The sequence below is a fragment of the Alternaria arborescens genome (assembly GCF_004154835.1).
Source record: "Alternaria arborescens strain FERA 675 chromosome Unknown contig_83, whole genome shotgun sequence".
Classification (NCBI taxonomy): Eukaryota; Fungi; Ascomycota; class Dothideomycetes; order Pleosporales; family Pleosporaceae; genus Alternaria; species Alternaria arborescens.
In genome coordinates, this window is record NW_021167938.1 from 14998 (window position 1) to 30612 (window position 15615).

Below are 15615 nucleotides of genomic sequence, written 5' to 3' on the forward strand. Positions count from 1 at the left end.
GTTAACGTTTACCACATCTGGTACAGCAAGGAGCTGGAAATATTGTACTACTCAAGAACCGATGTTAGGTCTTACTGGAAAGGCCACAAGACACCAATTACATGCGAATGTAATAAATTAAATATCAGCATGAGCATCTATTACTCATGCTCCGTGTTGTACAGGGCATACAGGTGGAAGCATGGTATGTCCAGATATAGTCCGCGGGTAAGCAATGCGGGATCAGTAAGCCGGCCCGACCCACAAGACCTAACGCTATGCGACGTGGGATAAAACGCACGATGCAGTAGAAAAATCTCATGTGTTCTCGTATATGCAATGGGAAGGTCAGCCTCTAGCACGCTTTTTCTAGCGCACGAGTAGAGTTCTAGGACCTTCCTTAGAAAGGACGGCCTACTCCTCCTCGGTCACAAAAGCTTATGCAACTAGAAATTTTACAGCATCCGCTTCGCCACGCGGTCTTCGAGCGATGATTGCGCTGTGACGCCTATGTAGTTCTGCTCTGCAATATGTCCTTCGGATGGAACCCCTTCCGCCCGCGAATATGTAACGTCCACGAGGCCGTCACCGTGAACTTCGCCCGACTGCAGCAGGTGTTCGCTAGCTCGGTGGTGTATCCTTTACTTCCACTGACTGACTGGATGCGACTTCGCTCATGCCAAAATATCCAGCTCGTGTCCTGCTTGAGCCGTCGCAAAGGTGAACCGGCTGAGCGAAGACATGTGGGCGTCGAAGCAATCGAATCAACCAGGAAGCCGAACGGGAATCGCTATAGGTCTCGTTGTGAGCCATGAAGAATCCTGGGCTCGCATTGCGACCGAGCTAAAGGTTTCCGCCAGCGCAAGGGGACTCTGTGACTCCTTCCCATTCTATGGACATCGTCCTGGCGCGTATCCCTATACACTATGATGCCCCATCGCATCCACTCCTCGGATTGTGCAATCAGACCGCTCCCAGAAAGGGCTATTAACCGCTTATCTTGTCCGACCGTTATTGCTTAAGCGCGTCATGGGGCCGTTGATATGTCGGTGGTGCGCGGCCGCGGTTTATGTGCGTGTAAAAGGAGCAGGGTAGAGAACGATGAGATGGTTGACTATCACAGTCGGAAGAATGTGCCTATGAAGGCTAAAGGCTTAGTATGAAACTTGTCAAAGGTGTTGAAGCTCGATGAATACTCACCTCAATGGGCCGGGAATACGTGCAGCATCTCGTGCCTGCCCGATCACAGCTACTCACTGAAAACCTCACATTACCTTCATACGAAGGATCTGCTATTAAGTCTGTGTATGGCAAAACGGTAAAAAGTACGATGGTGCGTGACGCTCGCGTGGCTGTCTCGTGGTTTAACGCGTTGCGGGGACGCGTCGCGCAATGCTGAATGACGTCGGTACCAACACGGGCGATACTGCACTCGCGGGCTGCTGCTGGGCCATTATCACCGGGCTAAGAGCAACACAATAAATGGTATCTGATATCCGGACGAGTCGAACCTGACTGGATTGGTATTACGGTACCCAAAGCTTGATCCATCTGTGGGGAAGCGAGCAGGCGGCTTGGCAGGGTCTACTGGCGCCTGCTCTTGCGCTGACCCCCCTCACAGCGTCACGAAAGCCAGCACAGGCCAGAGCCCGCCCTCATCACACCACACATCTGAGATTGACAATGTGGTCAATCTTGGAGGCGTTACCGTGAGATCGCACTGCAAGGACGCTCAGAACACCGCAACCAACATCACTAGGAAGTGTGTGTGTGAAATTCATGACAGCCCAAAATTCCAGGACTTTCTCGCAAATCAATCTACAACCTCTCCTGCACCTACAAGCTTCCAACAAGCCTCACCATGGGACGTACCATCACAATTGTATTAAGATGTCACACAACCATGTCTCGCTTTGATGACTTGTATAGGTCGTACACCAACTAGCAGGCGTCAAATTATCTTCATCTTTTAAGTCTTGTCCCCGTGTCTCTATTCCTTCAAATCTTGCTCGATGACATGAAGCTTGACAGCATCTATCGGCCGATGACTAGCAAAGAAATCATCATACAACAGATCGTATTCACTCAATTCATTCCCTTTCAAGTGCTTGAACCTTCGGAAGATAGACCCCAAGGTCACGTACATTTCACAAAGAGCAAGCCTATAGCAATCAGCTTTGTCCTGAAGAGATCAGTTGCAGCAGCGAAAAACTTACGGCATCCCAACACACATCCTACTCCCCTTTCCAAACGGAACAAACGCCTTCCACATCTTTTGCTTGTCGCTGGTTAGCGCCCACCGTTCGGGAATGAACTCGTGTGCATGGGGAAAGTAGTCCTCGTTGCGATGCAGGACCCAAGAGGACATAGAAACAGTGAAGCCGGCAGGAATCATGTAGCCCTCAAAACTGGCGCCGCCTTCCGGGACGATGCGCGGCAGGCGGGAAATGACGCCGAAGGAGAGGCGGAGGGATTCGTTCACGACGCCAGACAGATAGGGCAGGCGTTCCAAAACGGCAAGTTCCATCTTGGCGTCCGGATCTGGAAACGCGGTCTCTAGTTCTGCCGTGAGCTTTGCGTAGATCTTAGGATTCTTGATCACCTCGTATACTCCTGTCGTCAACCCATTGCCCGTTGTATCTGCTGCTGCTGCTAAGATACCGTATGTTTCGTACTTGATCTGATCTGGAGTTGGTGGGACCCAGCCTTCTTCGGGGTTTGGCGTCAGCAGTTCGTAGAAAATTGTTTTGGAGGTGTCCTTGCTAACTCGGCCTGCATCGATATCGGCTTTGGTGACAAGGATTTGTTGTTTGGCTTGCTATAATCCCTGTCAGATAATGAATCTCCAGGAGAGATTTGGGGGAGTGTAGCTTGAAGGAAAGACATACTTCTTGCAGGTCTAGGATGTGCGCAAGAGGCGGGCTCATCTTTTTCAACATCCATTGGGGAAGGCGGGTCATGATGCTCAGCTCCGGCCATTGCTGGAAAACCCAGAGCGCAGGGCCAATGCCTCTGACCAGCTCGAAGAAGTGAGTGCCTAGATCCGGGGCGTCGAGAAGAGCATAGGACTTATTGAACATATACTGAGTGATTACATCAACCGACAAAGCGCGGCATCCATGATGGATATCCAGCATTTCCCCCGTCTTTGAATTCCTCGTTATCAGATCACATAGCTTGTCGGCCTTCTCTTTCACGATATTCTGCAATTCCAGCACTGCGGCCCGCGAAAAAAATTTGTTCAGCGGTGCGCGACGGAGACGATGCAGCTCGTTAGGGCAGGAGGTGAAGGAAGCATATTCCATGCCGAATGCATCATAGTATCTTGGGTCCTTTGAGTATTTCGACCCTACGTAGTATATCGCCTCGTAGTTCTCCGGGTTGCTCAAGGAAATTTCGTTGGGGGTGATGCGCACAATAGGACCGTACTTCTCGTGCAGGAGGCCGACCTGCTTGTAGAAGCGACTACCATCTTTGAAGCTATAGTAAGTCTGGTAGAGGAAGGTGAGAGCTGCGAGCTTGGGGCCTGGGATTTGCGCGAGGGGGTGGAAGAAGAGGCGGTAGACGACGATGTAAGCGACGAAGGAAGTGATGAGCCCTGCGGCGTAGATCCCTGTCTCAGGGCCGAGTCCAAGCTCCAACCCCACCATGGTGATAGACCTCGGGACACTATTTGATTGCTTAGGGGACCAGTGCCCGACGCAGTTCCACAGCGCTGGGTCAGCAAAGGCGTCTTGGTTGGTGTGCATATGTACAATGGGGGCACGAACACACCCTTTGTAGCTGCCACGTTGCATAAAGCGGCGGAATGACCGGGCGCGGCTTTTCGAACTCTAGGATGCAGCTAAGTCTATCGCCATGTTGAACGCGGCTTACTCGGCCAATCACCGTCAAGCTCGATCGAACACTACTCCGTATTGAGGTTACAGCTCAGCCCACCACACGTACCAACGCATACTCCTCAGGTCGCCAGGCCGTTCGCGGCAATGACCTCTTCAACCTCGATTATTTTGATCACCAGCATAGATTCCAAAGTCCAGAAAACAGAATTACAATCGCTGAATCCATTATCATACCCTATGGACATTTGGCGCTAGAGACTCAAAGGTTAGAAATGTCAAAATATGGGGTGTCGCGCCGAGCCGTGCCACCGATTTTTGGACATGCCGAAGCAGGTTTCTCCACCATGGCGGGGTAGGCAAGGATAGATGCGGTAAGCTGGTTCGCTAGCTTAGCTGTCATGACATCTTCCGCACTCCCCGTCTTTAGCATTCTGGTGGATGTAACTCCACCGTAGCACGAGTAAATCTTTGGCATACGATCGAAGGACGCTGGAAGTCGCTATACTGCGGTGCACCATCTCTGGAAACCTGCCAAGTATTTGTATACCCTTCTGATAAAGATATGAGCCTCAACACCACAGAAGGGCCGTCTCCGACAGCAGAGGGTCCCCCAACGCCGCTCGCAAATACTACCCCGGCAACTGCCGTGGAAGGGATCCCTGCTGCGGCTGACGAAACTGCCGAGACGGTCTCAGTGGAAGCGACCATCTCTATCGTGAGTATTCATCTGTCAGAAGTGGTCAAGCTTACCAGGGATCAAGGACCCATTGGAAGAGGATACTGATACAGACTCCGCGTTTGGAGAAGATAAGTAAGGTTAAACACCTTGCGCAATGGACAAGACATTGATTATCGTAGTGCGAGCACTACGTCCTCGATCGCAAGCAGTATCCGGAAGTACCGTAATTTGCATGGACGGACGTATCATAACTTCAACACGGAAAGCTCCTCAGAGTACTGGTGAGTCAAGTCTGCAATGGACAAAACAAGCTGTTGACTTTTGTCAGGGGCCCAAACGACGAAAAGATGAATGAGCAGTTGGACATCGGGCATGCGCCTTTCGCTCTCCGAGATAGGAAAATAGCTAATCAGCTCGTAGACATCATATGCTTACGCTCATGCTAGACGGAAAGCTCTTCCTTGCACCAATCGGTTCAAGTCCGCAGGTATATTTGCGTCGTCAGACATCAGAGATACGAAAGCTGATAAGATATTCAGAAAGTATTGGATGTCGGAACAGGAACTGGAATATGGGCTATGTGACTAGTGTGCTCTCCGCATCGATCAACGTCTGCTGACAGTAACCAGTGATTTCGCAGACCAATTCCCATCAGCAGAGGTGATTGGTGTAGATATCTCCCCTACACAGCCGACTTTTACTGCTCCAAATGTCAAGTTCGAGCTCGACGATGTTCAGCTTGAGTGGACATACCAACCAAACAGTTTCGATTACATCCACGTACGCTGCATGCTTGGCGCAATTCAAGACTGGGCACATCTCTACCGTGAGATCTACAAGTAGGTTTGCCCTCACATGACCAAAAAAACCACGCCTGTGCTCAAGGAAAGTGATTTAGATGCACCAAGCCCGGGGGATATATCGAGCATCTCGAGATCTCAATCATGTTCAAATCTGAAGACGGCACCGTGACGGAAGACCACTTTATGGCGCAATGGTCCAAGATACTACTTGGTGCTGCCGAGAAGATTGGCAAAACCTTCGCCATCTACGACTTCAACCGGGAGATGATCACGCAGGCAGGCTTCGTCGACGTCGTGGAGAAGAAGTACAAGGTCCCTGTTGGCACCTGGCCAAGGGATCCGAAGATGAAGGAGTTGGGCCAGTGGAATCTGCTCTTTTGTCTTGAAGGGCTGGAGAGCTGGAGTTTGTATCTACTGAGTATGATTTTGAAAGTAAGTGATATTCGAAATCTTCGGAGGAAGATGTTCTAATAGGACGGTGGACTAACGAGAAGCAGTGGTCGTACGAGGAAATCCAGGTGCATATTGCGACGATGCGCAACCACCTTTTGAACCGGCGAAATCACGCTTATTATGATATGTACATCCTGCCCTTGTAGCTCTCCCTCTATGCTGCGGACTCACTAACGTGGAGCAGCAATGTTGTCTATGGACGGAAACCGGGGGAGCCTTGAGATACAACTGACGATTGAAGCCAAGTCGGTGCTTGATGATCAGCGGCCGGGTATCGCGCAATGTGAGCTGTCTGTTTTTTGGGTGTTCCGCGATCGTTGCGCGACTCCGATTCGTGTCCCAGCTACGATATCACTTGTGATCATTCAGCATTTCGTAGGCTAGTAATGACAAATACAATTGGGCAACCTCCCTGATCAATGTGTGACTTGCGTCGGAAATCGGAAATAGCACACGTGTCAGCCGAGTAGCAGTCATATCGGCTCCAGTTCTTGGCAAAACACGGCATGAAGGGAATTCGCTACCCAGATAAGTGCGACCTCAAAGCTAGCTCCATCCCACGCTGAAGATGATTCATTCACACACGCGTCTAATCTCTCCTGTAATAAGATGCTATTGGTATAATGCACGTGCTGGTTGTAAGGCGCAGGCACAACACTGTTAAGTTACACTGTATTGTATCGCAGTGGAAGTGTGATCCCAAACACTCACTTGGCTTCAATATATGCAGCTGTATATAGTAATAAGAATCTATAATTACAACAAAGGTCTACTTATTTACTATCAATATAATAGAATCGCGATTGGCTAATTGGTCCTGATCCTAGCGGTTAACGACTGGTTACCCAGACATTGTGAAAAGCGGCGTAGCCGAACATGCATATTTGTTGGCGCTACGCTTTCAAGTGTGACGAACGGAGTTTCAGGGATCTATAAATAATTCAAAATGGATCTGCAGGTGATGTAGTGTTTATTGAGTGTGAAGCGGCGTCGCTTTAACTTAAAGACCTCACCACCTGTCCTTTGGCACGACCTCCAGCACATTCGAAAGAAGATATGGCGGTTGTTCCTCCCATAAAGATTACATTGCAGCGCATCGCAAGTCCAGATGCATTCCACACGCTTTTGCAAACCTTTGATGGGTTGCCGAATAATCCCGCGTCCCTGTACCTCTCCAACACTTCTCACGACCTGATCATCTACGTTGCGCCAACGCGCATAGTCAACTCGATCAATATCTCTTACTTGAGCAAAGCGCTCTCAAATCAAGATGAGGGAGCATCTTCACTGAAAGGTTTCCTCGAGACAGGTGCTGCAACCCTAGTCTTCTTCGACGCGCGCAAGACAGCGAAGATTCTGTTCGAGAAATGCGACATCAAGCTATCCAACCCAGTTTGTTCAATCTACCGTAACATCAAGGCATACGCTAAGATCTCCAGCCTTCTACGGAACGAGCCCGCATTCACGAAGTACAGATGATAGAGCTTGCAGTGCGTGAGGGTGACTATGGTCGCAAATGGCTAGCGAGCCTTGACAGGTGTATCGCCCGGGACTCAGATCTTGATGTTGATGCGCTTATGCCAGACGATTGGATTGGCATCAACCAGTTCGACAGCAGAATCCTGCATCTACCAGTGTTGTGGAAGAAATACCATGACCAGTTACATGCCAGGCGTTACGGCTTCGCCGGAGGGGGCTTTTGGGTGGCCAAGATTCGGACGGATACCAAATTGCGACTGGCCGTGTCGTGTGGTGAATTCCACCATGGGTACGCCGTCGACGGTGCTAACAGCAATTGGGACAGGGAACGTGTAGAAGAGGAGACTGAGGCCTGGAATGAAGAGGTTGAGCATGATGCATACCATGACGGCGAGATACTGGGTGCGGATCATTGGGCCAAGTTTAATCTGTTGTGAGCTTGGTCGGATACAGAATACTATTTCAGGATAGAGCCGAATTGAATCGTTGAAGAACCTCAACCCATTGTCTATAAGCCCAGTGCGAGATGCGGAGCTGCAGGCTGGACGCATCGGCGTGACGCGAAGCTCAACGCTGTGGAGCTGCTCTTTAAGTCAGCGATGGTGCGCCAGATGCAAGCAACAAACTGTTCCTTGAATTAGACAAGGGTCTTGTAAGCCACACTCTCTTCTGGATGCTGAGCAAGATTACCAACTATATGACAGCTGTGGACGAGCTTGACATTGACGTGTGCAGCGCGCCTGCTGGAACACAATACCCTGACGAGCGTGCTGGCTTTCGAACGTTTGTTGATCTCAGACTTGAACGATGGCACACAGATCTTCCCCCACGGTTCTCTTCTGCTGTACGGATGCCACTGGAAGGATCAGGGGAGAATGTGACGTCCCCCAGTAGCTCGCCGAGCTTCGATGGGATTACATGCACCATTTCAACATGTGGATGTACTATGCAGGACTATTACATGGCCTGCATATTCCTGTTTATGAGAGAGCCTTTGCAGCGTCGTGCGCTCCGCGCCACATTCACAGAACGTCTTGCCTTGTATCGGCGAATATACAAAGAGGCGGTCCGCCACAGCTGAAAGATAAGCGAAATTAGTATATTGAGTCCACCGGAGAGCGTTCGTATCCAGTCTTTCAAACCGCTTTTGTAGCCAGGCAATGCCTTCGTGAGCTGCGGGAACGCGACGTGGTCGTCGCTAGGTATCGAACATGACCTGAGATGGGCTACTGGCTATTGCGCACAGAAGCCTGCTGAAGAATGGGAAGCCTATCTTCCAGACTAATTTGCAGAATGCTAACTCATATGAGATTAGCGATTGTAGAAGAAGGGTGCTATCGACCTTGACAGACCAAGCTATCATCATCAATGATGGTACACGTAAGCTCTGCTGTACTACAAAAAGCGAAGGGAGCACGATTGCGCTCCTAGAGCCCGTGAGAGATCTGCCCAGCAGAGTTAGATGACCACTTTCCAGAAAGGCTCTATACGCCTCTTTTGACATCGGAAGAAATCACGCAGAACAACGCCGAGGAGACACTAGAGTTAGTTCAGGGGAAGACCAGTGCGAGAGTTCTGATCTGTAGGTGCAAGCAAACTCACAGTGTTCTAAGGTCTATTTGAATGGTTTGGAGCTAAGTCTATATGCAATACTATCGCGCTACAGACGAAGGAAATGGTGTGCATCTGAAGCAAGTTCGGTGCTCCTGTTTATCCCCATGACTTGCGGCTGTGTGTGATCACCTCTATAAAACAGCGTTTCCGATCGCCTGAGGATTCCAAAAGACAGCCCCTGGATCGACGTCACCCTTAATCTTGACAAGCTTACGGTAGGTGGCAGGGCCATAGTAGAGGTCTGCAGCCTCCGCAGGTGTCAGTGCTGGATCAAGGTAGTTAGGATAGGCTAGGAAGTCGCCGTCGGGTTGCGCGGAAGTAAGTGCTGCGTTAAGGCCGTCAACAAAAGTCGTAATTTCTGGCGAGAACGGCGGTAAGCGATCTGCGCTAGAGCCGATATTCTCGAAACATGTTAGCCTCAGTGTGCATACTGAAAGGTGCGCTGTACTTACCTGGAATACCCACAGAGAGTCTCGATGAGAGTAGGCGGCAGAATCGGCCGCAGGCGTATTAATCTGGCTGTCCTTGCCACCATAGAGCGAGATGAAGGTGTTCCAGGGAAAGGCTGCGGTTAGCCCCTTGTCGATAATGTACCGGAAATAGCTCGCCAGAGCCACTTTGCTCAATGGCTTGGCCTCCCTTGTCACGACAGACTTGGTGTAGAAAGTCTGGTGATTGTTGTAGCCGGTCAGTGGCTCGCGGAGCGGCTCGCCCTCAGCTATATTCTCCAGTGCCGTTAGCCAGCCGTACTCTTGGACAGTAGTGTTATCAGGTGTTGGCATCCCGCTAAGAATTGCTGGAAAGACAGTTTGGGTAAAGTGATTTAGGTTCCCAAAATACCATCCGCGGACACTGAACTCGCCAAAAATGCTTGTATAGACCTCGAGTGTAAGATTGCGATTGACGTATGGCGAGGTGGTGACGAAGGTCTGAAGCTTGAAAACGATATCAGCCGCCGCATCGGCTGTCTCCAGAGCTGTCGAGAAGTTGCACGCGTAGCTCACAACTTGAGCCGGCGCCGGTTGCGTCTGGAGATGGAACGTTGTGATGATACCGATGCTGTCTGCGGCACCTCGCAGGGCGTAGTACAAGTCGGGATAGCTTGCTGGCGTGACATGCACAAGACGACCGTCTGCCAAGACGACATCCATGGCTACGATTGTGTCAAGCGCGAGGCCTGTTAGAGCTATTAGTCAGCAATGATGTTACGAGGTCAAGTGTAGCCGACGTTGATTTGCAGTGTGCGCCCAAAATAACGACCGGCTGGGGGGGAGGGTCAATAAATGCAAGATACATACCCCAACGACGAGACGAATAGCCAAAGCCCCCATGGGTGTAATGTCCGCCGATTCCCACGCCTGGGAAAGTTCCGTGTGGGAGCGCTCGTTGGCCCTGATTGTATATTCCCAAGCCAAGATTGCCAAGACGAGCACCTCCTCCGACGGTTACAATGCCAGTCGCTTGGTGATTGTTAGCAATGCCGTGGCAGTGGATATGGGAGAAATATGAGAACTTACAATTATCGAGAGAAATGGTGTTGAAGTTCCGCAAGTCTACCACGAGACTGCCGTTCTTTCCGCCGAGCGAGAAGCTGCCGTACGAATGCCCCCCCGATCTTGCCTGCACTTTCACACCGGCTGCTGCAGCACACACAACAATATCAGAAACCTGCTGAGGAGTATTCGGGAGAGTGACAGCAGTGGGAATGTATTTGAGACGGAGGTTGTACGGATCGATCAGCGAGGCCCAGTCAGAAGAGGAGTTCGAGCTAAGCGGGACGCTCTTGCTTGCGAGACAAGCTTGCAGGCTTTGATTTGAGGCAGCAATATAGCCATCATGAGTGCTAGAAATTGCTAGCACGGAGGTCAAAAGACCTGAGAAAGTGGTCACAGACGAGATCATGCTTGACAAATAGATATGGTTCCAGCGGTTGTTGAGATACCTGGAAAGATTCCCACCCTGAGTGCTTATTCACGCCCTATATATACTAGCTAGAAAATCGCCTCGGAGCTTTTCGGTGTGCTATAACCCTCAACGTGCTGCGCATTACGTGTCGCCAAAGGTATGCGAACCTGGACGCGAAGCGCAGACTGGTCTTAGTGCTGATCGTCCTCATTGAGTTGTGACATAGCTGCGCCAGTAAGATCGACTCCCCTGGTATGGTAATTACCTCGGATCCGTGCTGTTCAGCTATATTGCAACATGCTGGGGATAGAAGAAGGGGCTAGCGGCGGGCTGAGGTGCTTGAAGTCCGAGGGAAGCGAGGAGACAAACCTTTCGATCGATCTGCAGGTTTAGGGTATCCGTCCGCGACATTTACTGCACTGTTCGTGTTCCCCACTGACTCGCGCCATGTCGAACGCACGAAAGCAAGAACAGAGAAAATCCTCATACCTCCCGAGCAGATCTGTAGATGTTCTCCTGGGCATTCGGGCATGCCCGCATTGCGCCGGTGAGTTTCGCGCCTGGACCGTGCTGCTCGGAAGTCCAAGCTATCCGAGTGCGACCTACTACAGCAACTTTATCCTGCAAGAGACCAGGTATGCCAGCAAGGATCTGGATACTATCGAGTCAAATCTCTCTAAGACCCACTGTATAGTCGCAGTCATGTTCAACGAACGCGGGAACATGCGTAGCAGGATTGCATGCAGTTTGACTCGGCGCAACTTGAGCACTAGTTTCGACAGGTCTCGGTCTTAGAGAGACACGGCGTCCTTCCGACCTGGCTTTTCATCTCGTCCGAGGATGAGACTTCTCGGTGTGTATAAGCATGTGCAGTTACGTATTTAACGACTGTGCAGGAATGCAACCGGACAGCTATACCTATATTGCTGCGTAGTTGGCAGCGTCTTCCATCGTCATTCGGGTTTCTCTATCATAGATTCGCAACGCCTCACGTGCTTCTCCAGCCTCATCTAACAGCAAATTCTTAACTGCGTCCGAGCGTGGGATGAGACGCACTCGGGAAGGCTCCGGTCGCATATTCTCACTGTTGGTGCAGGCGAATATGTCCAGCTTGACTTCGTTTTGCTGACAGAATTTGTAAGCAAAACAGACGTCTACGTGAAGGGTAAGTGCTTTTGGCAAGACCTACATGCTCGTCAAGATCTGGCAAAATATCGAACGCCCACATCATTCGCGCAAGGGAATCGAGAAGACCTTGTTCGGCAAGCGGCTGGCCGCTACACTGTCTACGTCCCCAACCAAAAGGATTCATTCCATACTTGTTCGGGTACGGCTGTTTCGCACTGTCTTCGCCCTCAAGGAATCTCTTTGGCATGAACCTGTCCAGGTCGGGAAAGTCGCGTGGATGCCTGTGAATAGCCCACATGTTACTAGTAAAGTTGGTGCCAGCTGGGAAGCGGTAGCCCTGGTAATCCAGATCTACAGTATTAGCATGAGGAATGCCAGCTAATATGATAACAGTCCTCCATCGAAGCGCCTCTTTGACCTCTGTAGTTTTAGCCATGGAATCGAAATATGTTTCACCCGCAACGTACCACGGCAGCCATGTATGGAAGCGCATTCGAGTGGATGTCCTCCCAGTTCGGAAAGCGATCAGTCCCAACGACCGCATCAAAATCAGCGTGAACTTTCTTTTGCACTTCTGGAAAGCGTGCCATTGCCAAGATGCACGACATCATGGTGCTGCTGGTTGTATCTACTCCAACCACCAATCAGGTTGCCCATTAGGCTTGCGACCTCCACATCCGTCATATCGCTGGCTTACTGAGAGGCCATGACATGATTCCCAAAGTTGTGTTCTTTCGCCTCAGCGCCTTCTTGTGTAAGTAAGTAGAAGTAGCGTGACATAACGCTAGCACCAAGTCGCATCTGACTTGGCAACGCGTACAACCAAGCAGGCAAGTGCATCAGGAACGGAACTGCTTCCATGAGATAGATACCAGGGACGATTAAATCGACGGCTTTCATCAGCTTGAGAGCTTGTGGAGCGACATAGTCGTTCTTGCGGTCGACACGCCGACCCCAGCCTACAATTGAGTTAACGGATACAGAGTACTGCTCGATGGAGAGCTCGAAGTCTTGTGGCTCAAGGAGGAAGCCGCGGACTAAGATAGCAGACTCGTGCGCCTGGAAAGTACCATATTTACGTACGGCTTGGAAGCCAACAGCCATGTGCTATGCTATCAGCTCACAATACGGCGGATGTAAATAAGTCGAAGTGACATACCATGAGCTTTCGGTGTTTCCTCCATCGATCACCGTATACTAACGTAGTTTGATTTGTATTGGTAGCGTTGATCGCATCGCCCATAGCAATCAATCTCGGTCTGCTCGAGAAGATATCTGACCTCTTCTCCAGCAAGTCACTCGCGACCCACACATCGCTCAATATGATGCGCGGATGCCGTCCGATCCAGAGTGTGATCATAGGTGAGTTGTAGTGCTGAGCCCATTTCTCCCATGTGATCCATGGCTTGTACGAAGGTGTTTGGAAGTGGTTTCCAAGGATAGGTAATGGAAACGGTCCTGGAGGGAGGTATCGGCGCCGCCATAGTATATGGATATAGTCTATGATCAAGGCGAAGAATGCAAGAACAGCAATAACTTGAAGCATGGTTCTCAATCAGAAACCATTTGCCGGTTATGCGCGTAGTATGTCTACAAAAGTATCGAATCAATGTAATTTCTAGCTGAGAAAAGCAGACGACGCAGTTGGTCGACCCGGCCGTGAGTTGTGCTGGGGAGGTGGACACTATCCCAGCGAGACTAACAGCCTTGCAGTATCTATGCATAATCTCCAACGCAGGTTGGGAAATCTTGTCTCCATGTAAGGGTGCGGGGTAGCGAGTTTATGGATGTGCGGAGTTGTGGGTACCTAGGTATGTGGAGTCGGACCGACTGGCTTGGATATAGGCTGGTGGGATACCCAGTGCTCCCCCAACGATGGGCATCATTATGCATTCGTCGTATCGCGTTCACTGATAGTTGCTTTGTCTGCTTCCTACAGCTCTTTAAGCAATTTTCTTCATACTAAGATTAACAGTACTCACAGCGAGGATCCAGCGATAGGTGCACTCTCAGTCCTTCATTGTCGTGCCTCCACGTCGGTCACATCTCGAGCAGGGGCAATATTGGTATACTTCAAAATGAGAAAACTTTCAATTAACTACTGCAACGTCAATGAGTTCTAATCACAACTGATCCACTGCCCTGACGATACATTGTAAATTATCTTCGGCGAGAACGGTCGTGTCGCTGCTGAGAGCAAGCGTTATCTCGGGTCGACTTGTTCCAACAGGCTTTAGCAAGACATTCTCTTGCGGTCAGCTCTGGGCCAACAATTTCGTGTGCGCATCCGTCATTGGTCATATATCCACGCCGATGATGATTTAGGTTAGTATGATGGACAATTGCAAGACTTCTCAGCTCGTCCAAAAGAATAAAAAATAACGCCGTTGAAATCCTGAGTATCGTACTAATCGGCTGATCTCATCAAGCTTGCTTATGCCCAGCTTCCAAACACTCTAGAAAGACCAGGATCTTTCACCTCGTACATGAACCAGCCGGCGACAGGTTGCAGTGTGTCTAGTCCGGTATCTTCGCCCACTATCGGTGCTACATCTACCAACTCTGAAGGCCCAAACATCGCTTTCTTCACCCAGGCCTTGTGACCTTGGCTGGTGTCCAGCTTTTCTCCGCTGCTAGATGCCGCCATACCGACTAGTCCAGCAACCATTCTGGTCTTGTACTCGCGCGCACCATCATCGACCACGACCGGTACCGACATATGAGCGCTAGGTATGTCTGATATGTCAACCCGATGATACAACGTACCATCAATGTCACAAGCATCCCTGGTTACGCGGTGCAGCATTCTACCCTCGCCGTTCCAGAAGCAAAAGGCTGTGATCCAGCCCGAGAGATAGGATGGACCTGAGCTATTGCTCTCTTTGTCTGCAATCTTTGTCCAGAAGTCTACGACTCTGTGATTATCGGCATCCTCAAATGTAGCAATGAAGTAATCGAGTATGGGAGATAGTAGAGCGGCAAATTGTCTAGGTTCCTTGCCGAATTCAGGTAGCTTGTTAAGGCGTTGGCGTAAGTCCACCCAGTCAGCCTTCTCCCCCAAAAGAGTAACAGAAGGGATGCCGCATGTCAAACTCATGCGATAACTGAAGTACTTTTGCATCGCACCCATCATGATGATGGCAGCGGTCTCGGTATCTGTTCGAGTGGTAGTGGTAAAGCTTGGCATGATCCAGTCACGAAGCCCTGGATCAACAAGGTATTGGTCCATTGCTTCAGTAAGCCATATCGCCAGTTTTCCGGCATCAAAAGTTTCGATACTGCCAGAGTCAATCACAACAAGTTCTTCTTTACCTGCATGGCTGACGAAGGACGACCGAAGTTCCTCAGCGTTAGCATTGATGTAGAAGGTTATCTGGGTCAGGATGGTGAACCAAACATCTTCAGGTCGGATCTTGAGGTGATGGTGGTGGCTGTAGGCTTCGTACGCCGCCATGACAAGGCCATTGGATGAAGGGATGATGTTGAGACGAGTGAAGTCAGTGGTTGGAGGCCGGATCATTCGCTTGCACCGTGCGGCCTCTCTTGGGCAAGACGCGTTGAACAGTACCTCAGCAGAGTTCACGGCTTTGGGAATCAGCCTTCGTGCCGTGTGGCTAGCAGGACGCACGGTGACAGGCATTGCAATAGCCTCCAATTCAACTAAAAAGTGGTCGTGAGTGAAGTGTGGTGATAGCTCAGTACTCTGAGTTCACTGCAAGGGATAGTGGTGATA

General features: G+C 50.4%; 6 protein-coding genes and 1 pseudogene across 6 annotated transcripts; 2 read left to right on the forward strand and 5 right to left on the reverse strand.

The window, feature by feature from the left end:
- Nucleotides 1-1969: 1969 nt before the first annotated feature.
- AA0111_g12503 (hypothetical protein) lies at nucleotides 1970-3629 on the reverse strand (the record flags this gene model as incomplete). Its single annotated transcript, XM_028646492.1, has 3 exons — nucleotides 1970-2141; nucleotides 2196-2797; nucleotides 2868-3629. The coding sequence occupies 3 exons, from the start codon at nucleotides 3627-3629 to the stop codon at nucleotides 1970-1972; spliced, it is 1536 nt and encodes a 511-aa protein (XP_028499888.1).
- A 754-nt stretch (nucleotides 3630-4383) lies between these two features.
- Nucleotides 4384-5977, forward strand: AA0111_g12504 (annotated as a pseudogene; the record flags this gene model as incomplete).
- Nucleotides 5978-6812: 835 nt separating this feature from the next.
- AA0111_g12505 (hypothetical protein) lies at nucleotides 6813-7672 on the forward strand (the record flags this gene model as incomplete). Its single annotated transcript, XM_028646493.1, has 2 exons — nucleotides 6813-7148; nucleotides 7196-7672. 2 exons carry the CDS (start codon nucleotides 6813-6815, stop codon nucleotides 7670-7672), a joined length of 813 nt encoding a protein of 270 aa, XP_028499890.1.
- Nucleotides 7673-8980: 1308 nt separating this feature from the next.
- AA0111_g12506 (hypothetical protein) lies at nucleotides 8981-10751 on the reverse strand (the record flags this gene model as incomplete). Its single annotated transcript, XM_028646494.1, has 4 exons — nucleotides 8981-9250; nucleotides 9302-10026; nucleotides 10148-10309; nucleotides 10367-10751. 4 exons carry the CDS (start codon nucleotides 10749-10751, stop codon nucleotides 8981-8983), a joined length of 1542 nt encoding a protein of 513 aa, XP_028499892.1.
- Nucleotides 10752-11672: 921 nt separating this feature from the next.
- On the reverse strand, nucleotides 11673-12318 carry AA0111_g12507 (hypothetical protein; the record flags this gene model as incomplete). Its single annotated transcript, XM_028646495.1, has 2 exons — nucleotides 11673-11879; nucleotides 11944-12318. The coding sequence occupies 2 exons, from the start codon at nucleotides 12316-12318 to the stop codon at nucleotides 11673-11675; spliced, it is 582 nt and encodes a 193-aa protein (XP_028499891.1).
- A 257-nt stretch (nucleotides 12319-12575) lies between these two features.
- Nucleotides 12576-13428, reverse strand: AA0111_g12508 (hypothetical protein; the record flags this gene model as incomplete). Its single annotated transcript, XM_028646496.1, has 2 exons — nucleotides 12576-12989; nucleotides 13042-13428. The coding sequence occupies 2 exons, from the start codon at nucleotides 13426-13428 to the stop codon at nucleotides 12576-12578; spliced, it is 801 nt and encodes a 266-aa protein (XP_028499894.1).
- An 888-nt stretch (nucleotides 13429-14316) lies between these two features.
- On the reverse strand, nucleotides 14317-15522 carry AA0111_g12509 (hypothetical protein; the record flags this gene model as incomplete). The annotated part of the gene is made up of 1 exon (XM_028646497.1): nucleotides 14317-15522. One exon carries the CDS (start codon nucleotides 15520-15522, stop codon nucleotides 14317-14319), a length of 1206 nt encoding a protein of 401 aa, XP_028499893.1.
- Between the last annotated feature and the right edge of the window lie 93 nt (nucleotides 15523-15615).